General features: G+C 35.7%; 1 protein-coding gene across 3 annotated transcripts in view; it reads left to right on the plus strand.

The window, feature by feature from the left end:
- The first annotated feature begins 3,406 nt into the window (after positions 1-3,406).
- The window catches only part of LOC139979835 (START domain-containing protein 10-like), a 50,779-nt gene continuing 27,342 nt past the window's right edge, over positions 3,407-26,843 (plus strand). The window contains exons 1-4 of one of the 3 annotated variants that reach the window (XM_071990989.1): positions 3,407-3,817; positions 12,738-12,998; positions 19,853-20,000; positions 22,066-22,169. In XM_071990989.1, the coding sequence (XP_071847090.1) occupies positions 12,831-12,998; positions 19,853-20,000; positions 22,066-22,169 (420 nt within the window). In that variant the 5' untranslated portion in view covers positions 3,407-3,817; positions 12,738-12,830. Of the gene's footprint in view, positions 3,818-12,737; positions 12,999-19,852; positions 20,001-20,046; positions 20,178-22,065; positions 22,170-26,843 lie in introns of those variants that run through there. The other 2 variants (XM_071990987.1, XM_071990988.1) reach the window with 2 other exon arrangements.

The raw sequence follows: 26,843 nt of genomic DNA on the forward strand, positions 1-26,843 counted from the left end.
TTTTCATGATCTTGATAGAACCGCCTGAATCCGGTTGCTGCAAAACTGCACTGGTACAAGGAACGCAAAAAGGAGCAATTATTACTGCTTAGGGGATTTCCCGACGGCAAAATTCTCCACACTGCTAGTTTTTTGGCTGACCCAAATCCCCTGTTACTCAAGGAAGTGGACCAGGGAAGAGGTTGGCCTGTGATGTCATCACCGTGGCAACGTAGATTTTCCTCAAAATATATTTACTTTCCTATTATAATTTCTTCTTGCGTTATCCTTGAAATTAGATACATTTGGAATGTTTGTTTAGTTGTAAATGTTCTCTGTTGCATCAAAATGCCATTTATTGCAGAAATATTAATTTATAGCCGAACTATAAAAAAGAAGGCGAATCTCTTAGTCAGTTACTCTATATGAAAGAAACTGTGGCTTCTGACTAGCACCCCAGCAAAGGCAAGGCTATAATATGACAGCCACCAACCAAGGGCTGGAAAGCTCGGTTGGTAACATACAGAGCGTCAGTGGTTTGTATGATGTATACGCCACTTTCTATAGAGACTCAGAAAATGGAATAATATTAATAATAATAATGATATTAATAATAATAATAGTAATAATAATCATAAAAATAACACTAATGATAATAAAAAACACTAATGTATCTTCCCCAGTGGTGTTTACACAAAGGGGTAGCCCCCCTACCCCCACCTCAGACCGTCAGTCTGGGGAAATGGTTCAGTCGAGGGAATTTTGCATTTAGCGGGATAAGAAGTGGACCATTACTACAGATGCAACGTCGTTCCCATTTTTTCAACATCACATTAAGTATTTATTACCAAAACCTTGCATTTAAGGGCTGCTTATGACCTGATTTATAGTTTTAATATGCCTCAGAATGCACCATTTGACGTCTAAATTCAATGACCCCAGGGCAGCACCGTCTCGATTATAAAATCCCTCATTTCCCTCTGGCCCTCCCGTTAAGTCAATCAATCAGGGAAATGTTGAATTTCTTATTATTATTCTGTTTAGAAATACATGTATAGACCTTAATTATAATCTAATTAGGCATCCCAATGCACCACTGACGTTCGAAAGTTCTTTTGGGGGGAGGGGGTGGGGTAGGGGTGGTGGGGGTGGGGTGGGCGGAGGACCCCACATCCCCTACATAGGAGTCGGCTACAATGACCGAAGTACAGTCCCCCTAACTTATAAAATCCTTCATTCGCCTCTTTTCCTAACACACAAGTTCAGGCAACTACCTTCATCGGTCGGGGGGATTTGAATTTGGTCCCCCCCCAACAACCAACACCTTTGAAATCATGTGCGCGCCACTGATGCAACCCTTCTTCTCACCCTACTCCAAGAAACGTTTCGATATATTCTTTGTTGATGACACAACATGGATGTGGGTCAGTTAGGTAGTTAGTGACTGTTTCCGCACTATAAGCTACTGGTGTAATTTTAATATACCGCCACCGTTTTGCTCTGATTACAGACTAACAAACCTGAGTGTCAGTATTTCCAATTATAATATAAATCCGTACTATTAACACCGCGGTGTCCCCAAAGGGTCTGTTCTTGGACCCATAGGCGTACGGGACCATTTCAGTTGGGGGGGGGCAGAAACTTTTGTGCCCGAAAGTTCCCGTGACACTATCTAAGCGGAGGGCCACCATCAGTTGGCGCTTGGCGTACAAGAATTTTTTTGGCAAGAAATGCCTCTCAGATTGCGGGAAATGGCACTTCTGGGGCCTTGCAAGTTGCATCTAAACATTCTTTATTTTTTAATCTCACGTTTTAGAAATTTACACTTCCCCAGAAATTTGGTAAATTAGAAGAAGAAAAAATAGTAACATCACTTTGAAGGGGAAAAATAGGACAGTTTATTTTTCCTGTTAATAATTTTGGGCGATATTGCAAAAAGCGTGGTAGCTCTGATATATTAAATATTCGGGCATCATGCTGCTAAATAGAGAAAATCATTAGGCCTATATTAATATTAATGACACAAAACAAATACCACAAAACGCTCTCCACGGAATTGTCGGGCAAAAATTTGAAAAAAATTCGGGCAAGTTACTGCATATTTATGTATATATATTTTTTTCTCCTCTTAGGCTGCCCGAATTTTTCAGGACTTTTGCCCGAATTTCTTGTCCTCTGGAAATTGGGGGGGGGCAGTCTGCCACCTGCCCCCCCCCCGCCTCGTACGCCTATGCTTGGACCTGTACTGTTCCTCGGATTTACATAAATGACCTTCCCTTAGCAAGTCCCAAATCTATGTTCACCTTGTACGCTGACGACACCAATATCCTTTACGAGGGCTCCGATGCTCTTATTCAACACATTGTGACAATAGTAATGGTACTGATCAGTTCTCTGCTAACAAATTCCTTTGTCAACAAATCTACAGCGCTTCTTTTACGCCCCTATCAGAAAAAGGATCAGTCTTGGTAATAGTACTGGTATCTTAATTCAAAACAAATGTATTCCTTTTGTGAAATCCGATGCCTTGCTTGGAGATACTTTTGATAGGTGGGGCCGTGGGGGCCTCATATATTACTATTATTTGCAGGAAACTTGCTAAAGGCTCAGGTATAATTTCCAAGTAAAACATCTTCTTCCCAAAAAGATTCTTCTAACGATTTACAATTCCCTTGTTTTGTCATTTCTTTCCTACTGTGCTATTGTTTGGGGTAATGCTGCTTCTGTATATGTCAATGAGCGTTTCCTTTTCTAAAAAACGTATCTTCCGTGCAATCGCGCGATAGCAAGTCATATCTGGAACATTCAAAACCGATTTAAAAAAATACAACTTCCTAACCATTTTTGATACAACTGAACGTCAAGTAGCTGTATTCATGTTCCAATCCTGCCACAATTTACTACCAAATTCACTTTCCGATGTGGTTGCTCCTCGTAGTCATTGTTACTACACCAGAGATAGTTCTGATAACATCATCCCTTTCTGTAGACTCGCAATTAGCTAGCGTAACATAAGATATTTTACGACCGTTCACCTGAAATGTTCTTCCAGATTCGATCAAATATTCTTCTTCCCTTCTTAGCTTAAAAGAAATTATAGATCCTAATTGCTATCTGATTATATTTAAGTTACATTATGATATTGTTATCTAGCCTTGCCCTTTTCTTTCTGTTTAATGTTTTGTCCTCTACTCTGTTTTACTGTATTGTTCTTTATAGTCTTGAGTAGCCTAGTCTTGAGCATGTTTTCTTTGTTCTCCGAGAGGATTCACATCCCACAAGCTTTTAGTAGCTTCCTAGTGTAATCCCCTAAACCATTTATCATTATCTTGCCTGAACACATCACTGTCAATTCTTTGAACGCTGTTGGTTGAAATAAAGTTGAATTGAAAAGAAAAAGGCTTTTGAAAAGTTTTAAAGCACAGAGTTGTCAGCATAACGCCATCCTCGGCTTCTTTACTGTCTAATAAATATGACGTAGCGCCGTGAATGGCGTAACAAACAGTAAAGCAGACAGGTGTCAATTCACATTCGCCGCACTGGTATAACGTACGTTTTACTTTACTGATCAAAATATAGTGCTCGAACAGGATCCAACCGGCTAACACACAATTTGCAACGAGTTAAAAGCTATATCGATAAGTTACAACGGTATACCGGTTTTAATACCAGAGTAAACCTTCTGGGTGTAAAACTGATATTGCAGAACGCATTCGCACCGGACGTAATGTGGTCTATCCTCGTTTCATTCATTTGGCAAGGGAAATAAATTGCATTTCTACTTTAAATTTGCAATCGCTGGTATTTGCTGTCGTGAACTTCGCATTTGTAGACACAGGTATGTATTACTAACTGTTATAGTCTGATTTTGTTGGGGCAGGGGATGTACTGTGGTAAATGTAAAGTATCTGTAATCAGGGAGTTGTTTACAATTGCTGCCTGCTGTAATCATTTACAGTGCACAGCTGTTCGATATCGGCAATGTAACGTCACTAGGCTTAGGCTAGGCCAAATATATATAGCCCCTATAGTAGCCCAACTACCAAACTAAGTTGATAAGTAGGATAGAATTGTTATGATTAACTACAGACTATGGATAGCCTAGACAAGGTTGATAGGATTTCATTACTAATGCAGACTGTGTTTGAACTTTGTTAACCTTAGTTTAGGCTAAGGAAAGTTTTATATCTTTGACTTAGTAAAAAGTTACGCATATGGGCCTAGGTCTACCAGTAGCATACTGGCAGTAGTAGAACTACAGCCTGGCTAGGGTACATAGCCTAGTGCAGCTTATGCCTAGGTGTTTAGGCAGCCAGCCATCCATACAGCAATTTTTGCATGGCCAGTTTGGCAAAATGACAGCCTATATTTCTGTGCACGGCTTGCAAAATATATGTGAAGCAGTGCAAAGTTTTCAGAAAATATACAGAGTTACAGAAATGAATCAACGATGTCAATATTGTTTTTTTCCCCCAAATTTCCCTAGTTCTTGTATTGTATTGACAAACTAAAACAGCTTGCATGTTACCATCCGATACCTAAAAAATGCAAAGTTTAATCCCCACAAGGGCCTCTAAGGCAGGACCCTAGCGTGACCCCCACCATGAGGGTCGATTGCTTTGTGATCGCAATGATGCCTTCAGCATCATATTGCCGCAAAATGGTAGGACGGCCACTTTAAAAAATTTGGACACCCACATCTACCATTACTACCTCAACCCCTGGTTGTGCCCAACACTTTCCATCTAGGCCCAGGGCCTAAACTAGGCCAAATTATTCCTTGTTGCAGCCTGGTCCTAGTCCTTTAGAAGACCTAGGTACCAGGCCTCTGAGCATCAGTGTAACATAGCCCAGCACTTCATGAAAAGTTTAATGTCAGCATCATGGCTCTTGTAAAGGCCTGCAATATTATCATGAACAATGCATCTTACTAAATACTACAGCATGTTCCATCCCACCCCTTAATTCTCCCTCCGGCCCCCAAAGAAAAAAGGAGAAACATAAATTCGCGCATCACATTCTGGTGCTGGCACTATTTTACCTACTTCAAATTTTATTATCACATACATATCAAAATCATATTGAAAAAAGACTTAACTAACCAGAAAAAAAAAGAAAAAAGAAAAAAAAGAAACAAATGTATACAAGTTAAGTTAACAAAACCATCCATAAAGAACAACTTCATGCAATTTGGTCATTATCTAAACATTTAAACTTCTAATTTCATGGCCTGTAGGCTCTTAAACCCCTCGTTCCTCTGGCACTACCACCCCTCCCCCTCTGTTCTTCATTAACTTACAGATTTGGCTAAAAAATCTACAGAGAGAATGACAGAAATCCTTTTCAAATTATACTTTAAATTGCCTCAAATCAGATATTAACTCAGAATTAGAATATTCATGAGACTGAATGCTTGGTTAATACCATTAACTAAAATGTTTTGAAAAGTGGATGTGCACTATTGTTCCCAAATGGTCTCAAACATAAAAACTAATTTTGACAGCAATTTTACACAAATATTTGTTAGGTATGCATGTATACAATACTGCACATGAAGATTATGGATGATACACACTGAATACCAGTAATATTATTAAACACAATTCCCTCCTCACCCCCCCCCCCCCCCCCCAGATATACACCTACTGTATTGTACACGGTATGTTGTAAGCATCACATGTTCACTCTAATGAGGCCATTTCTGATCCAGCTGCTTTTGTAAAAATGTATTTAATTAAAGCCAATTGGTAACTCGTTGTATGAATTGTGATGTGTGAGGATTGTGCCGTGGCGCGTAATTATACATGTAGTGTATGTACAACATAATTCCCAGCAGCAGACGGTGATCTGAACCATAATTTGATGTCGTCATAGGAAGTGTACATATAAACCTAATTGTGAAACTTCATTGTAATATGATAGCAATTAATGATGTCACTGTATCCACACTCCAGGTGTAAGTACCGCAGTCTGTCATGGAATACAGTATGTTGCATTCAGTTTGGGAGTGCTTATCGAAGCCTAGCAATAGTTTATAATATTCTTCGTGAATATTTGAACTCTCATTACCATTGTTGGATATTTATTTGGGGGGGGGGGGGGAACTGTTGAGTGGATGGAAGGATAATAATAATAAGTTAACTTAAAGCATTGAATGGGATTTTCTATTATAAGTTTTAGTTTCTTGAAGCAGTTTTTAAGTTGATCTTTGATATTTTTCATTGTTATTCAATGTTAAAAATCCCCCCAAAATATATCTACAACCTTGAACACTCAAATTAAGTACATAATTAAATGCCTTACATTTTGAAATTTGTCAATGCATTTTATGTGTGATTGAAAGTAAGAAGGACTAACCAGGGCTGAAATATTACCTCATCTGGAACCAGTCACATCTTCTGAGAACCTTACATTTTTAGTATCTCTGGATCAAGTTCACACTGTTCTGGATCTTAAAAATTTTGCCAAATTGTCAAAAATCATCTTTACGGAACACCTTTATACATTCTTACCAGAAGTTACCACATAAAATTGTGATCTTCCAATTAACCACCCTCAAGATTCTCACAGTTTTTAATACTAATCTACAATGGGTGGAAATTAAGAGAATCCCCAGTGAAACAGTAACAGTAAAACAGTTGTTACATTTTCCTGGCATTGCTTTGCCAATGTCTAGTTACACAAATGCACAAGAGCCACAGACTATAGTTAAAACTTAAATGATGAACTGACTGAAATAGCATCTTTGAGCCATGAAAGCTCATCAAAAGTATCGTATGTATGTAGTAGTGCTGCAGGGAATAGTTATGTGTAAATGTTTTGTATTAGTTCAGCTTTAAAGTTTATGAAATTTGGCTTGCCATAAAATAATCAAAGGAATATTGCATCATGTGCACAAAAAGTGTGATATGTAAAATTTGTAAATATTGTTGTAAGAATTTGTACATTATGCATATATGTTATGAGATCTGCCCAATAAATTATCTCTATGTGATACTCATGCCAGGAAGAAGTTCAACAAAAGGACACATTGCAATGTACACCATCATTGTTTGTGATGTTTACAGGCTGTACATTTGAATTAGTTTAATTGACTCTCTTTTGTATATAGATGTCTTTTAATTGTCATATAAAATAATAAAATGAAGTTTAAGTCTCGGTTTCTTTCTTCATTACACATCTCTTTTGCTATTGAGATGAATTAAGATGAAAGCCTAAGTAGAACTTAAATCCTCTGCAGTGACTGTTAAATCAGTAATTTCTATATTTTGTAAATCTCAAATAAAATAAGTATTAACATTGTTGTTTCATATTCAATGTATCTTGTGTCAGTTTCTTACATATTGCCTGAAGTGCTTTGGAGCTGTTTGAGGATTTATGAGTGTTAGTTGATCCTTGTTTGCTGTGAATTATTGGATGATATCAATACTCTCATTAAAAGATTATTATTATAATTATCTATAGTACTACCTTAAAAGAAATAGCAATTCATATTTAAAGTAGCTTCTATGATCATTGTTGTGATGAATCTCCCCCTCATTATTAATGGGACATCTTCCCCTGTTTGTGATATATCGGTGCCTAAAAGTCATATGGCTATCTGTCATTTTGACGGTGTTTGATGTCATAATGTGAAATCAAGCTGAAATCATCTCCAATTTCCTTTGTTCATGAATCCATATTTTCAATGTCTATGTAAACAGTTTTGACAATGGAACCAGCATCAGTGTTGGGTCATATTAATAACTTCAAGATTTTACATTCAGCATTGGAAATGATCCATCTCTGTTACAGAAATGTAATCTTTGTTAATTGCAAACGGAAGAAAAATGAAAATGTTTACTTGTTCAAGTCTTTGTCCTAACCTTCTGATATCTTTTAAATGGAATGAAATCTTGTTTATCTGTTTGTGAGAGTTCATGTTTATCACATAGATCTCTATCATCACAAAAGTCAATAATAATGTTTGGATATGGTTTTCCTTGGAAGTTAAGCTTAAGTCCTGTAATCAAAGCATGTAAAGTATGACATATATATCATTTGATTCTGATTGAATGTAATATGATAAATAATGCCGTAGAAAAATAGGAGATTTTGTTATTTTTTGTTGTAGACTCTAATTTCTGTATATTTAGCTTGCACCTTTGAGGATTAAATACCACTGAATTAAATTTACACTTTAGTTCTGGACAATGGATTATATAATACTAAAACAGTAAACCTGCATGAAGAATACATTTTTGGTAAGCTAACAGGTAAGTTTAAAAAAAAAAAAACTGTTAGCAAACTGCTTATCAACAAAAGAGCCTGTGTGAGCAAGTGTTTAAAAATAAGATGGCCTGAGCTTTTGATCCTAGCAGGATCTTCTTCAGTGGCTGGGAGACAAGCTACAGAAACTACAAGGGACAAAATACAAGCACAGAATACAGTTTGTGTTCACCCTGCTCATTAACCTATCTGTTTTCTGTGCTTGTATTTTGCCCCTTGCAGTTTCTGTCATTCAGCCTCTGAAGAAGATCCTGCTAAGATCAAAACGTCAGGCCCTCTCACTTTTACACAGGTCCTTTTTGCATAAACTTCAATCAATTTAATCTTGATGTGAGCTTAATTTGATCGATCCTGGTGTGCCAGTGTTATCACATACACTTACTGTGTGATATAAAATTCCAGGAACATGAAAACAATTCAAATGCTGTACTGTAGATGTAAATGGAAAACTTGCTGCACAAATGCAACTATACGTGAGCAGCACAAATGCAACGTACGTGAGCAGTTTTTGTAGATCTTTTTTTTATTTTTTATTAATTATAGCAAAATTCATCACCCTAAAATACAGTATGCTATACTGAAACAGTGATCTCCTTCGAATTGTGTGTGTTTTGTTCTCCACTGGTAAATACTACCATCATTATTAATTAGTGTATTCTATAACCTTGTGTAAATTATCTGTGTCAGCCAGGTGTTGGAAGAGATTATGGTACTGTAATATGCTGTTTAGTTGTACTGTTTTTACTTTTAGCATGAAAATCTCTGTAGTGGAGTGCTGCAAACTCTGTACCTTGCAGTTGATTGTTATGATATATTTATTTTCAAACAAATTCAATGAACTGAAGATTGGAAGAATTTTTGGCTCTTTTCAGAAGAAGTTTTGTTCAAAATGTGTTTTGTTAAGTTTTCCATTGACCTAGTTGTGAGTGTGTACTTGGGGTTTGTTTCCCAAAACAAAAAAAGTTTGCATCCCTGGACACAAGCAATTTGAAGACTTAATTGCATATGTACCTGGTGAAAACATTGTGTCCAGGACCCAGAATCCTACATGTTGTAACAATGCTGGTTTATCATTTATGTACTGTATAGTTGTACTGTAAGTATAGTGTGTCCCTGTTGTATTATAATGGTACTGTAATGTACTGATTAGTTGTACTATTTATGTATGTAGACAGTAGTCTGTGTGTCCCTGTTGTATAATTAGTACTTACAGTACATACTGTACAGTGCCAATAACTATTTGTAGTAAATGTTTGATTTTGATGCAATATCATCCTACAATTAGCAAAGACAAATTCATGCAGCATTTTGTGTTGACCACATACGTATCAAGCTTTGCAGTACATACTACTACTTGGAGTGGATTGTTTTTTTTGGGTGGGGGGGGGTTGGGTGCTGGGGGGTGTAGTAGTAGTTAATAACAAAACAACCCTGCATTTGTATGTATATATACTGAACCTAACTAATAAGTATAGTCAAAATGTGCTTCTGGTCACACCATTTAAATTCCAACATGCTTTTTTCTTTCTGGGGGGAAGTGTCTCAGAACTCCCTCCCCATGGATAGGAGCCAGCCCCAATGACCCCCAGGGCACAACCTGAGTTTATTGTAAAATCCTGAATCCCCTGACTATTTTGAACATATAAGGAGAGATCAGGTTTATATAACTGTGCCTGCAAAAACTACCTTAGCCTACATTATAAATAACTACCAAAATGTCAGATATGAACAAAGATGAAATAACAAAACCTAGTAGACAGTGAAAATGACAAAAAAAGTCCTTAATTTTGTAGGAGACAATTTTTTTCCTTATCTGTATTGGATTCTACTAATTATAAGAGTCTACTGTAGTTATTTTATCACAGAGATCTTTTTTTGGTTTTTTTCTTTTTTTTGTGAAAACTAAATGGCATAGTTTCAACCAAATTCAAAAATTTAAAACAAATAATTCATAATAGTTGTATAAGACCTGGAGGCTGGAGACTGGAGAGTTCCTTGTTTTCATAAAACTGCAGCTAGCTGTATTTCAGAGTCATAATTGCAATCCCTACTACCTACTACTGTAATTATAGCCGATTAGCCTTGATGTATGACCATTCTCTTGAATGAAGGAAATAATTTACATGTGTTACAGTACAACTAAAAGGACTGCTACCTGTACCATACATACCTACAGTAGTAGACTGCTAACTGCACAATACATACCTACAGTAGCACTGTTTGCTGTAACGGATCATAATTTAGGCAGCACTAATTCAGGTTTATCTGTTAATTATATACATGTAACACATTTTATAGCACAGATGTTTCATCATATAAAAGATCTGGTTTAGTAATATTTAATTGCTGTCAGATTGACTTTAAAGGGATAGTCTCACCAGCTGGTGTCAAGCAGACTAATTAAAGAATTAATTGGCATAGTACATGTGTGAAAGTTTCATTTATTACCCACAACAGCATGAAATACATATGTAAATTTTGGATTTGTTGTTCCAGATTTTCGGGAAGATAAAATGTAAGAGGATTCTTAGTTTAATCAATTAGAATCTTGTTTTGAATAATACTGGGTAGATTTCATAAACTTGCTGGTAATTGGCAAATCAAGCATTGCTGAGAATTTGCAAATTTATCAAAGGGAAGCATACAGCTGCTTGATGTAAGGATATACCACAAGGTGGGCTCAACCCTTCCCCTGGCTCCGAGTGTGAGTCCTGTTTTGTTTTTGTACTGGTTTGATTTTGATCATGGTTAAAGTAGACATATCCAACCTAATGTCTGTACTGTACTGTACTGTACTGTACAGTAGATATTTCACAGTGAAACAAGTCTCGATGAAACAATCATTTAAACTTTTAAAACTTAGATTTAGTCACTTTTTCTTACCTCAAATTTATGAATCAATATTGTTGAAATAGTTGGTATATATGCTACTCTGAATCCGTGTGGTTCTCTTAGATTAAAAGCAAGTCTGTTTCATGGTTCTAGTGTATACACAACACATTGTATATTTACCTCATGCACAATTCACCTCGGGCTGTAAACCATGTACAATTTGTGTTATAATGTTCGGTGCTGTACATATAATTTGAATTTGTTTCTGATGAAGTGCTGGAAAAGACTTCTGTTCAGTGATCACAAACAACTATACAATGCATTCAATTTTGTTGCCCTACTGTATATGTTCATATTGTACTGTATGTGTTTTGCCTGTTTTATGGGGAACATTTTGTAATATGATACCAGATAAAATTACATCATGCAGTCACACCTACTACGCATGGCTAGAAATGGTCGGCTAGAATGGTTGGCTTGAGAATGGTCAACTTGAAGTTTTGTAAACTGGAAAGCAAACTTGCCAATGTCTATTGCAATTAAAGCCCTTTAAGCAAATTTGTTTTCTTGCCACAGGTTATTAAAGAGAATGTTAGGATCTAACAGATAGTTAGACTGTATCCTACACTTGGTTATTGGTGATATATCAATATATGCAGTCACGCACCAGCATTGCAAATAGGAAGATACACATGAATTGTCAACTTTAGAAACAAACTTTAAACAAACGTAAAAAGCTTCAAACTGAACCTTGAGCAAATTTACTCCAAAGAATTTGATGAGACGGTTTAGTTACGGTTGACTTTAACTCTACTGTGGGCCTACAGTTGACCTTTACCATGCCGTGTGGCAGTCGCAGTACTATATTGAAAATTCCTTCAAGTTTTATCCAAATCACTTTACTGGACAGCTTCAATGATTAACAAGACTGAATAGGTGACTATAGTACTGTATAAATGTCATACATGTTATAGCACAAGTATATTACTAATTTGATGAAGATTTAAAAAAAAGTATTTTAAGTGTATTGAATTTTGAAAGGTCAAAGTTTATATTTGTACTAGTATGAACTGTACAGCATTTTGGGTTAAATTTCAGAGAAAGAATAAACAGGACACTGTACTCGAACCTCAAGGTCATCAGAATTGACCTTTGGGTTTTATTGCATCCTAAATTGTTACAGCTTTTAACCTATTTAAACTATAAATATAGTTTTTTTTCTGGAGGTTCTACAAGACTCACTGAAGTATTCCTATATATTGAGGAGTACCAGCAAGATTGATGCTTATAGAATAAGTTTGAGATTGGAGTGACTGTTGTTTTGACTATCTAGCATATTGATGGCAATAATGATTCTTTCAATTATAATGCAAAAATTCTATGGCATAGATGAGGTTAACAGTAACAGTGTTGTAGACCCAAGGAGGGGTTAAGCAGTGATAAGTAATGTGGAAATGTAAGATATATTAATTACAGTAAATTTCTCAAAGTTTGTAAGATCATGCATTATGATGCTATTAATGTAACAATGATTTTATTACAAAGTGTTCTTTTCTTGACTATATGTGGGATAAAAAGGGTCAGGAAAGGGGGAGGGTTTCAACTTGCAGAATCCACCGAAGAGATATGTAATGTTGTGTTTTTATTTTCATTCACAGTTCGTGTGCAACCAATCAGCTCATTGCATTCTTCAGTGATCCAGCACTGTATCTAACCAGTGTGGAATATTTTCTCGAGCTGCGTCTTTGCTCATGGAGGTGGGGGAGGTACGTGTGGCGGATGATCGAGACTTTAGGAGGTTCTTAGATCTTGCCGAAGATACAGAAGGATGGCAGTCCAAGTACAGCAAAAATGGGACCAAAGTTTGGGTACAGCTCCCCAAGGCAGGCACCGGCAACGAGAAGTCTCGTATGCTTAAAGTAAGTCATATCTTTAGTACAGATGCTCTGTCATTGGTCTGTGAAATTGTAACTAACGAATCAAAACAAAAACACAAAAGCAATAGCACAAATTGGTGACACAAAAAATATGCTATGTTTTGAAGAAATGTTTTGACAATTTGCTGAAATATTTGAAAAAAATTGTTTGATTCTACTTTGCAACAACCAGGAATCCCTTTCTGTCCTTGTGATTTGGCAATTTAATTGAAACCCTTAAAATTCTGAAAAAATATGCTTTGCCCTTGTACAGTTTGAATTTCCAAGTACTGTAGTGTATGTTTTAAGAGCATGGCCAGCTGATATTCATTACTACCACTACCAGCATGCTACACCATTGTTGCTTTCACCATTGTTGTATAGATATTCTTCTTATCTATAGGAAGCTGAACTTCCAGGTTTAGAATCATGGTAGCTGGCAGTTGTGGGTGTAAGAGATTGAACCATGTAGTAAAAATACTAATTAAAATCCTTCATTAGTAGGCCATAGACCTCAGTTTAACCTCGTGCTGGTATGGTGTGCAGGTATTGTATATGTGTTGAGTAACATAGAGATAAGTCATCATTTATATGTTTGCTGGCAGGGGTGGCATTTGAAAACAAATTGCAGTCTTTATTTACTCAATGCAGGCCTAAGGGTATTTAAGTTTTCCAGTGAATCACAAATTACCACATGGTTTTCAATACAGCTACTTGCGAGATAGAATAAACTTCAAGTTGGCATTTGACCTTATATGACCCCCATTAAGCAATATTGTTTCTTAGCACACAGTTCATAGCGGCTATCTTAAAATGGCACATAAACTGACTATGTTTAAAACATATAAATATAGCTGTAATAAATTTATTACAAAACAATATATTTTGTAGTTCTGACAGTTATGAACAAGTTTTCAGCCTCACAATGTGTCTTCATAAATTTTCAAGTTTTTCTCAAAAATTTTTTTGTATAATGTGTGTAATGGCAATAAATGCAATTTTGTATACTTACTCTGAATTTAAAATAAATGTAAAATAAAAGTTGCTTGTTTTATACGTGCATGGGATTATAGAAAAACAAAGAAAATAAAACAAGAACAAAATACACTATTTACCAGAAGCTTAGCAAGTCAAAATCATCCAACTCTTTATTCTTGGTATTATCAGCTACAGTGGCTGTAAACACTGGCCAATAAATATAGCACTATGGAAAATTGTTAGCCAAACTGAAAAGTATTTATGCTTCTAATATTATGACTCAAAGAGCAAGGTCAGCAATGGTACGATTCACTTCATTAAGTTTTATAATATATTTTTGGGCCGTGGATTCGGAAATGGAGTCAACTTGCTGGTGTCAGGTCTGCTTTTGCTATCTTCTAAATATTAAACTCTGAAATTGAAAATAGAAAAATTTATTCTCATCTTTGTTTTCACAAAATCTGACGTGATTATCCATCTACTGTACCTACCAGTATATTGTATGACTTGTCAATGTACAGTATGCATCTGTTGCTATTTACTACAAAACTGACTTTGATGTCGGGTTAGTTGTACCGTGACATAAAATTATTGCAGAGTTATATACAAGCACACTGATAACTGTACATAGTAAATTTTACCGACAGTGAGCTTTTTCTTTATGAATTATGTAGTGTGGAAAGGAGGCAAAATATTCACATGATCATGGTCAGAATTATAGTGTGGGTACAGTGTCTGAGTATGAGAACCATACATGTACAACGTCAAGAGCACCAGTATAGTCTAGCACCATGGGTATGTATGGGTTCAAGTGTTAGTATGTGAGTATCAGACAGCTGCACTCGAGTGTGAGTACCAGTATATGGACTCTAAACCTGCCAGTTCTGCATATTAGTGTACAGTACATATCTAGTATTAATACATTGCAGTACTGTACAGGAATACTCAAGTGAGCTGGATAATATGACAATATTTCGTATGATTTAATAAAGATTGTTACATTGGCTGAATACATCATTCCACCTTTCAAGAAAATGTATGTTGTTGGACACATCCATTTCCTGTACCCATGTATACAAGCAGTGCATGTGTACATTGATTATATATTTTAAACATCTGCGCATTATCTTTTAAAGGGCATGAGTACAGGTTGGGGTACACATGTTGGGGCATGGCCGAATACAGATAATATGTACTATATAATTACAAAGAACCACCTATCTAACTGAGCATGGAAGCTAATTTGTGCAACCGTATAGTACTTTATGTGTTTGTGCATGCATACATGTGCATACTGTACATGTTACGCATGTGGGAGGTTTTGGTCAGGCAGCATTTCTATTTTACCTTATTGGCAGACTTAGTTTTGTTCGTCTATATTTTTCAGGGTTGTGTGGTTTACAATGTCAGTAAAACAGATACTGTACATGATTGCATAGACTGTAATATAAAGCTTGTAATACTCAAACTGAACTTACATCAACAATCTCAAAGATGATATTGTTACAGTTTTTAAGTGCTTTCTGAGTCATGAGACAATATGATATGTGTGGTGGTTGAAAACAATATCATTGTGGTCAAATTTAAAGCAGTGTACTGCCCAGTGGAATTTTACAGTGTTGTTCTAGACTGTCATTCCGATGTAAGGCACAGCCATTCTGGCAGTTTCCATTTCCAATCAGGAACTGCTCATGAATATTTCATTTCTTCTATAAATATTTAGATACATGTGGTACAAGGAAACTTGAGGGTTTTTTAAACTTTATCACCCAGTTTCTTTGACACTCATTTATGGCTTATTTTGGAGTATATATGTTTAATACATTTTTATTTTTATTCAAATTTGACTGAGAGCTACTGTAACCACAAAATTGACATGTCAACATTGTGCAGAGGGGAAGAACTAGAGGTAATGTTTGTGTTATGAAAAAAGAACACACATGGATGCAAGTGGACCATATTGGATTTGTCATATATATACGTATATATTTACTTACAATTGTGGGCACTTTAATTAAGTGATGGTGAAGTGCCTTCAGTAGTCAAGATATACCCAGTGTTACAGTATAATTCAAATTAATACTGTGTAGTTGCTAGGCCTGTCCTACATGATGAACTTTACAGCATTTAGTGAATTGTTATAGTATACAGGGATATCTTTATTGCCTGCTGGGAGTTTTAATAAGTATATACCGATTCTTTTGCAGTGAGCAGTATACAGTAGGTAAATTACACTATGGATAGTACTGACATCTAGTGTTATCAAACATGTCTCAAATATGGTTCAATTTAAGTAACTGTACAAATAGTGCAGTTAACGTTTGTTAATTAACTTGTATGTGTACAGTGTAGAAAGCAATTATTGCATCAATTAGATATAATTAATGGGCTAGGGTGAAGGGTTTTCAAAAAAAGTGTGGGAAGTTTCTAGTCTAGTTTGTGATCAAATGCACTACATTTTGGCGAGAGAAAGGGCATAATTATGCATGGGAGAGACTGAGTGAGAAAAGTCCTGTTTTCTCCGTTTTAGTCAAAATCTAGCTTGCTAGCATGTCCCTGCAGTTGTACTAAATATTCTAAACACAGCTATAGGCAGTCTCAGAACTGTTAGACAACCCCGCTCCCCTTGGAAAGTATTGTGTGTACATGCTGTTGGGATGGGTATCATTAATGTTATAGACCCTACTACTAGAACTGCAAATTGAAATTTAAATAATTTACGGTACATAACTTGTTCACTGATGAGTGATAAGTATACCCTTATATGGCATACCCTTGTACAAATTGGTTTGCACAAAATGTATGCAACAGTGAATTCATCAATGCAGTGCTGTATTGATAATTTTATACTCATTGAATTTTTTAAATTTATTTACTGCTGTAACTACCTCATATCAACAGTGTACTAGACGATAACAGTTTTGCATCCCTCTGTCACAGTTAGCATGTATTGTTTATTAATATTCAATAGCTTGACAACACTACTAACATGTCAGTAAATAAACGGAGGCACCTTCCTGAGGGTGTGAAAAATTAACTCTAGGTTTATGGATTCTTTCACATGTCCTTCATGGCTCTTCAGATATTGACGTCTGGGTGTGACAAAAATTCAAATTATTTTTTATCTGAGAATCTATTTAAACTTATGCAATTGAACTTTCTGTATAGCTACAGTAGGGGATATATCCACCAAGAAAGCAGTTTATAAGCAAAGTACAGTCAATCTACTGTTTTAAAGTGATATTTAAATGATATGCATGGCTAGCTATAGACACAACATACAGTCTGTATTGCAGATTGGTTAGATAAAACAGGCAGATTTAGTAACTATATACTTACTGTGCAGTACTGTACCTGTACCTCCTGTACTATGCACTATAACTACCTGCTATACCTGTACTATGCACTATAACTGTAGACCTGCATACAGTACCTCTACTATGCACTGTAACTACCTGCTATACCTATGCTATACGCAGACCTGTCAACCTGTTTGACCCCAAAATAGGGAGAATAACATTTTTCAGGGCCAAAAAATAGGGAGAATAAGGGGAAAATCGGGAGTTTGGTAATTTTCAACTGAAATGATATAAATACTCCTAAATAAGTAGTCTACAGTACCGCTCATGTATAACTGGACATGTGTACGCACACAGGATCGTGTAAAGACATATAAACAAGTACAATCGCGTATAAACTCATTGACAAACAAATTGCCGCGTAGACACGTCGTATATTCCCTGTACGAGTTTATGGAAATGCTATTGTGCTAAATGAATAGGGATTAAAGTCGCCGAAAGAATTAGTGAGATGTTTGAAACAGCTGTTTCTTAAATTGTAGTTTAAGACGTGATATTCACCTAGCAGCGAAGAGGACGCAGGAAATATTATTGCATGAAGTTTCTTAAATCACGAATGTGAATTGGAAGTAGTAAATTGGATGGGATAGGTAAGGAGGGAGGGTGTTAGTTATGTGGCATATCAATTCCTTAGCGCCATTCCCTGTGCGGCACGCGAACTGAGTTCGACCGCCGCAGTTTTAGGCCTATGACTTTACCATATAGACCATTTTCCTACAGCCATAACGCGAAAAGTTTATACCGAAAAAACTTAGTTCAAACGGCACTAAACAGAGAAATGTGTCGTCTCTCAAGTTCTGTTATTTTCTTAACAATACAGTTTAAAATTCCACCGGACTTGGGTGATTTACGATGCAAGGTTAATAAATATCGAACTCAAAACCCTCATTGAAAACACACAGTAAATACTGAAGAAAATCACCATTTGATAGCCGTACTTTGTTTGCGTAACCATCCTCTTGAATATTCATTGACAAATTTAGTTCAAACGGTTTTGGAAAGGATTTTTTCTTAACTTTAAATTGATGTTAAATTCATTTTCATTGGTCACTATCTTCAATCGGACCAAGTACAATCCAATCGAATGTCTTCTAAGAAAAATACAAGTTTCGCTTTCTTCGGTGGGCACGCCGTTACGTAATATGTGTATCCTGTACTCTGCAATAGGGTACAGCCACGCAATGCACAGTGTTCACCTACAACATCACAGCCGAGATTCGCTTTCAAAACGTCATATTTTATTGAACTTAATATTATTTCAAAGAAAATGACCGTAGAATATGCATCATTAAATGTTGAAGCAAGAAAGTACCAATTAATTTATCAAATGCAATCCTAATTATAGAAACATCGTTTAAGACCCCCCCGATGAATGGAATAGTCCAACCAACTTGCTCGCACAGAGCCACAGGATTTTCGGTCAAGGTGATGAGTCATACGCGTTGGTCAGTAAGAGGGCTATTTTGAAAGATGTTTAGTGTGCATTTTAGAAAGAAAGGAATTGATATGAATAGCTGAGTTGCTATTCTACTGTTCTGTGTTTGCTACATGCTTACAGTACATGTATGTAAATTTTAAAGGTCAATTACATTCATGCAGTGTTAGTTTGCTCTCAAAATGAAGTTTAAAGCTCCTACTTATATATCAACAAACCTTAGATCTGCTTTGTAGTCTGAACTTAAGTTTTCTAACTTTGAAAAAGTTCCAAAAAGACAACATTGGCAATCAAACCTTAGGTCCTGTACTCTTAGCAAACTATTGTCCTTCTAAACATGGTTAACCTATCATCATGAGCACACATGAACACCTGAACAAGAACTGTGTTGGTGAACTGAATTAATAATGTGTCATTGATAGATGCATACTTGGGACTGTTACATCGTGCAAGGCTGTACACACATTACACATTGGCTATGTTCAGTATGTATGCATACTGTAGCATCAAACAAATGTAAATGATGGCACCATATGTTCAATTGGCTGATGTTTGTTGCAGTTGAATGATTCACTGAAGGTGTCTATATGTACTCATCGTAGAAGCTGAATGTATGACAAAAGTGATGTAACTAATATAACGTCATCCTTAGTGCTGGGTACAAGTTATCAACACCACAGGTAATATTTGATGATAAACATTTTGATAAATGAACCTTTGTTAAGACTGTAACTGTAAAACTTTTACCTATTCCCTCATTAACACTGAATATGACCTCTAATGACTGATCTAACAGCAGTAAAGAGATGGTTTAACGATCTAGAGTTGTGTGTACCCTATATGAAACTTACATCGCCTATGTGCTGCACGGTTGTAAATTACTATAAACGAGAGAGATTTTGTGAAACATTCTCAAATTCCTGATAAGTGGCCTCTTTCTTGTAACTAAATAACTTCATTTTAAGCATGTATGGACACTCTTAAAAGATTAATAAAGATCTGTTTTGCATTTTGTGTTTTTAGTTTTTACATTTAATTATTTATACTTTATTAAACTTTCTCTCTATTATTTCATTATCTTTTAGACTGTCAAGTTTATGGAAGATGTATCAGCAGCTACATGTTATGATGTGATACACGACCCACACTTTAGACAGGAGTGGGATACCACCATGCTGGAGGGTAAAGAGGTCTATATGCTCAACCCAAACAATGATATCAGCTATTATGCAGGTGAGCAGCTTCCCTAACACATTAATATATATCCTACATGTAGACATACAGTACAGTACTTAATGTGATATGATGTGATACACGACCCACACTTTAGACAGGAGTGGGATACCACCATGTTGGAGGGTAAAGAGGTCTATATGCTCAACCCAAACAATGATATCAGCTATTATGCAGGTGAGCTTCCCTAACACATATCCTACATGTAGACATACTTGAAGGGAGTCCGTCATCTTATGCCACCTGGCAAAAGATCTTTTCAGCAGTTTATTAATTTATGTTAAAAGTGTAATTCTTCCTTTCAGATTATACTTCTTACTCTCATAACGTTATACGGTAGATCTTGATGAAATTACCAAATAACTTTAATCGACCATATACATACATGGATCTTACTTATAATATATATTGTAAAAAGCTGTTAGAAATAATTACTTCATTCTTGTACCTTTCTCATCTACACAACTGTATTCCAATCTACCAAGTTTACATTATTAGTCTCTGTTTTTAATATCAATCTTGCCCTATCTCCCACTTTTCTTTTCTTCTGAATCTAGGCCATACAAAAAAGCAATGCTCAGTTCCATTGTCATTATTAGCACTTACTCTTTTACGATGAACTTACTATATCATGTAAAATGATTATAATTTTATGCCAAGGTTCAAGGTACAGAAGCTGCCGGAGGACATTAATAAATTCTGCTATTTCACAGTTAACAATGTGTTATATATTCCATAATTTATCTACTGTAACTATTAAAGCATGAATTCCAATGTGATATTTGTTCAGGTTTTCAGACAATAATTGTAATAGTTACAATGAATCTACAGTAGTTATATTAAATATTATGCTGGCTAGTAACTAATGAGATGGTGTTGATTTTAATAGCTTAAAGAGAAAACATATTGTTGTCAAATTTCCTTTAATATGTTGAAAATGTTGCGTTTTTGAGATATATAAAAATACTCAAATTGTTAACCTTACTCTATGTTGGAAGATGGCATTGTGCAGAAATATGTGCTGTCATACATGGACTACAAAAAAAAAAAAAAGGAGAATAATTGTTTGTTTTTCTCTAATTGAAATGATTTATATAACCTTGGGAAATAATTCACTGGTATGACGGGAATGAAATTGTTAAGTGGTAAGGTATGATCAAGTAAACTTCGTCAAACCATGGAGCTAAAATAGCTCCATGGTCAAACTTAAACAGTGATTTCAAATGTCAAGGAGTCCTAATTGCATTAGTGAAAAACAATGAAAAACATTTGAAGTGCTTGATGTGTCTTCCATCTATGACATTGGAAATTGTTGCACAATGGTTTTCTCCAAAATAAAAATAAAATATTTTGATATCAACAATGGAACAAGCTATTGAGACAGGTGTGAATACTGTAGACCAAATTTTAGTCTTAGTTAAATCCATGATTCAAATCTTTCAGAGAAATAAAACTGGACAGAATTATTTTTGGTTATATTATAAAGGCCTGCTTTGTACTGGTATTTCACTTCGCACCAGATTAACTCATTAGTTAGTACAATGTTCTTGACTTTATTCTGGTGTCAAAACGTGAACATAATTGATCAATGTTTTTGATAAATTAAGAGCCCACAATATAACAGTTTCAGTACTAATATCTCACACAAAGTATAGTCGATAGGAGAGGTACCTCTAGTACGAGAGTGTAGAAGATCTAATTAACAACTTGTTCATGGTCTTTACTTTGTTTTTAACTTAACGTGCTTGAAGTCTTGAAGGGTTTGTTGTGACATTTAGTACTTTGTGCAATTTAATTGCATTCAAGCATATTTTGATGGCAAGGGATTCAAATCATGTAAGTGTAGAAGATAGCAAACGGAACCAGCTGGTGGGACATCTGTCGAGACACCAATGAAGAACTGTATTTAAACTAACATTACATCTTACATTCGAGATCCTTCCACCGTGCATGTTAGTTTCATCTAACCTGTTTAAGATATGACATCAGAGGGTCTATATAGCATCCTCCTAATTAAGAGCTACTATAGCAAATCAATTTTGTAATTTCCTTTTTGTTTCCGCAGTCAAGTGTCCTTCGCCTCTGAAAAACAGAGATTTCATAATGCAAAGAACGTGGCTGGTGACGCCAACCGAGTATGTCATATTTAACCACTCCATATACCACTCGGTAAGCAAACTTCAATTTATTGGGCTTGTTTCTTAATTGCAGAACTTTTCTTGTTTGGTATCCTCATATCCTGAAGGTCTGTGGCTTAAAGGTATACTGTTGTGGCCCCAAATATGCTAGATATTCAAATATGGTCACCTTTGGTCAAATTCTTAAACTGTTTTTATTACAACCTTTGAGGTAATTTTCCTCACTGGGAGATTCAGTCATCTTGTGTGTTCCTTATATATGTCTGAGAACAATTTAGATAGTAAAGACCTTTTTGAAAACTTCTAGCAATTATAGCATGCTATAATTTGGGGTCTATACTGGCTACCCTCAATGCCTCATTGTGGGTTGTTAATATATAAACTCTGGTCTATACAATATATTGTGTAGTTACACTTCTTTATCTTAAATTTTTGAATAAAGTATCTTCCCCTTTCCCCTTCCTTCAATAAAAATTATTTTGGAAGATCATTTACCCCCCCCCCCCCCCCCCACCCCCGCCAACCACCAGAGATCTTGTTCTTGTTCATGGTAATGGCTGATCGAAGCAAGCAAACAGATGAAAATATTGATTTATTTCTTTATAATAGGTTCAAGGATAGATTATTACTGTGTGTGATAGAATTTTCTCTGCCTTTCACTAATTAGTAGTTGACATCGCTTTCTATAATGGAATCTGAGCATTAAACATTTGGTTATAAATCAGAGTTTGTAAAAGTTGCTGGCATACCATTCTTTTAGTTGATACACCTACAGCGTTAATTGAACTGCCTACATCATATATTTAGTTTAAAGAGACTGAAAACGTGAATGAGAAGCAAAACTTCCTGGTGCAGTTTTGGAACAACCAAGATTTTCACAAATTATTAATACTATTTAAATATAATTAAATATTAGAAAAATTGTTAAGAAAATGTGGAACAGAATATACATTGTTACTTTTTGAAACTCTGTTGCTTTTTTTTTAATATATAAATTTGTTATGCATGTTGATGATTATGATGTACCTTTGACTGGAACCTTATATGAAATGAGTTTGACACATTTCTGATATGAAATGAGCTGTCAAGCGTAATTATGCAGGTCAGGTTTACTGTGTAGTCTTTGTAACATACTGTATGTTATGATCAAGGCTTTATACATACAGTATATATTGCTGTGTTATGTTGGGAAAGTATTGTAAGGCTATCAAAATGAACGATGACTGTTGATATAAAACTTAATTTTTATATATTATATAAAGATAAAAATCATTGCTATGAGTATAGGTGGTATGATTATGACTCTGTGTGTATATGGTAAGTAGATTGTGTGTAAAGGTGTAGGTGGTATGGTTATGCTGCTCTTTGTGTACTGTAAATAGATTGTGTCTAAAGCTCTGAACATTTATATTGATTTCCTTAACCCACCACCCACTTACCTTTCCATCAATTGATCCTGAAAATTAATTTGTTAGCTCATATGACATCTGTAATTTACTACAGGTCTCTGTCACCTGTCTTCACACAACACATGTACTCTAATGACCACCGCATTGAGTTATTACTTCTCAAGCAAGTTTTAATTTAAAATTGGTCAATATCAATATTTCTACTGTTTAGTAAATAAATGGAGAGTTTGGGTTGTCTACAGTCTAGTAATTAATGAAATAGCTATTATTTCATGGGAGGGGTGTCATTAGCTGGGGTAAAGAGGAAGGAAAGGTTGAGGGGCAAATTTACACTGTCAGAAGAAACATATATATGATTGTATGATATCAATTCCGACCATGCAAACTTAAAGCTTAAAGAGATTGAAAATGTTGTGTCATCTTTATGAGATCAATTACAATTATACCTCGTGTACCACATACCAGAGTTGTACAGTAGTGAGTCCCTACTGGTATTCAGTACTCTAGTGTTTGTACTCACTCATCCTCAAGGAATTAGTACTTGTACCCAAAGCAGTTTGAGAACATGTAGGACAAGATTAAGTACAGTAAGCCTATACTGTACTGTACTAAACAATTCAGTATGTGGTGACTTGTAATTAATTTCACATCAGTGTGAGAACGTGCCCTTTAAAGTGACTAGCTGTTCATTGATGTATTGATAACATTTCATGTTAATAACATACTAACGCACAAGAACTGAATAAAGAACGTTGGCTGCCTGTGACTGACAGATATGAAATTAAACAGATATTATGGATTTTTGACACTTTTTGAATTATAGGTTCGTTATCGATTATAAGTAGAATTACCACAGAAAAGTGTTAACAATTTTCTGTATGTACAACCTGTTCTGTGCTTCAGGACCAACTTTAACGGTGGGAAAGCTGTCAAACTTGAATAATCATAAATTGTTAAAATTCTTTTATACAGTAGAAAGAGAATGAAAGTGAGTTGGAAGACAGGAGTGGGAGCAACTTTGAGAGCATTTTCTTATTATAGTTCACAACTTCACAGCTTCGTAAGGTTTCTGTTAGTATTCAATTTCTCCTATAATTGCGTGAAATTCTCAAAAAGTTACGCACTGTTCGATCCACCGGTTCTCGCCACCCTCCCCCAACCGTGTGTGATAGATGAAACTGATGACTTTTGATATTGTAGAGCTAAGAACTTGAACATTGCATTCAGTTTACAAACTTTACTGTCATCTTTGACATTTCTCAAATTAATGTCTCAAAATATCCTTTCCACAGTCATTTTTCTTGAGAGAGAATCGTTAGATGCAGATGTTAGAACTTGGCTTTCAGGAAGTTGTACCGTACATGTAGCTGTTTATACCTTACTGACATGGTTCCTGTCTTATGATTGAAGTCTAGTAGAGCAGAAACAACTGTGGTTAAAGATTAATGAAAGTGGTGTACTTCATTAAGTTACCTTAACCAGCAACTTCAACACTTTACTTTAACCTAGCATTTGATCATTTATTTGTTGTGTCAACAATATATCAAGTCCCATTTCTTTCTTAGTTCTTGTGTTTATTTCCTGTTGCAGCAATTGTTTGTGTTTTAAGTATGGGTGAGAGTGCCTGAGATAGGAATTGTTGTTTAGGAGGGTGAGTTGTGTTTGAGGGGGGGGGGTGGTGGAGGGGGGGAAACAGACATAATTTTGTACCTGCTCCTTTATCCAACCAGCAGTTCTGTGGCTTTGAATGAAGTGGCACATTTCATGCCTCAGACAAAACTAGCACCTCTTTCATGGCCAATTGGAAATTGATGTCTTTTGCATCTCAATTACCTGTTGGTACATTTGGGTAATTAAGCCAGTAAGTTTGAAGGGTAAGGGAGTGTGAGTTGGATAAGCTGTATTTAATAAGCTGAGAAGGTGAATTAAAGAGGATGAGAACTGGTTGTATGCTTAGGATGGGAAAACAAAGACACCTGATGAAACCATGCAGACATGTGCAGTAATTATCAGCTAGCATTGATATCAGAGACATTTCCAGGTACTTGAATATTGAAGGGCACAGTGAGAGCAACAGTTGGGAGGGGAACAAGATGAAGTCCCAGTGTGAGTGTAGAGTACAAAGCTCTATCAGTGTGGTGGGCCCCTGGACCCCAAGCTTGCAGTACATTTGGGTATCTTTGGGGATTCCTGCATTATATGTTTTGCAAAACACATTGGGAGAGCACCAGGGGTGCATTGAACCTTTTTTCTTGAGGGGGGGGGGGGGTGGGGAGTTCAGCTTGAACTTGCTACATAGCTGGGCACACATTTGAGACTTATACCATGTGACAACACAATAATATGCATTCAGTTTGATCGACTGAATCGCCTACCAGTATCCTACAGACTTATCTTTACCTCACATGATAAAGATGCTTGAAAATTAATTAAAAAAACAGAAAATAAAAAAAAAATCTTTGAGCAGCAAAATCTTGTTTTGTTGTATGGGAACCGAGGACCAAAACATTTAGGCAGATTATGTAAGGTGTGTGGTTATGCAATCTACTTGACAAAGATAGGAGGCTAGTCCATTGAAATTTATCAAAATGTCTCAACTGCTAGTTATACTTTACTTCATTTAGTAAATGAACAATAGATTTCCTCCAACTAATAGGTCTGATAGCTGAGTTAGTGTAAAAGTAAGAGGGCATGACATTTCGATCCTAGCACGATCTTCTTCAGAGGCTGAAAAACAAGTTACAGTAACAGAAGGGACAACTACACACACATAATACAGACAGGTTAATGAGCAGGGTGAACACAAAGAGATAGATGTAAGAGGATTAGTAGACAAGGGTTAGTTGAATACAGAACTTGTGATCCTGAGGTTACTGGTTCAAGTCCTGTTCCAACCCTTTGTTGTCTTTTCAAGTTACTTTAATGAATAAGTTTAATTACTGACAGTAAAATTCATGGACACAATTGTTTAAACAGTATAAATACTAAAACCCTACAAACTTTTTAAGAAAAACAAATTCAGAAACATGATATATGATACCCAATATTCACATATATTAATTTTTAGGTACTAGCTGATACGTTTATTGCTTATCAAAATTTTCCTGAGAAGAATATTTTTGAGTAGCTGTAGTCTTTACAATAGTGCTTTATTTAGTAGTGAATTCTAAAAAAAGGAGAGAAGTTGTGAAGTTCATTGCCAGCGGTCAATGGCCATTTATTCTCTTGCAGTGTGAATGCACACACTATATGATATCATATGGAGCTCTAGTTATGAATGACAAAAACAGGGAAAA

This window comes from Apostichopus japonicus, chromosome 14 (genome assembly GCF_037975245.1).
Source record: "Apostichopus japonicus isolate 1M-3 chromosome 14, ASM3797524v1, whole genome shotgun sequence".
Lineage (NCBI taxonomy): Eukaryota > Metazoa > Echinodermata > Holothuroidea > Aspidochirotida > Stichopodidae > Apostichopus > Apostichopus japonicus.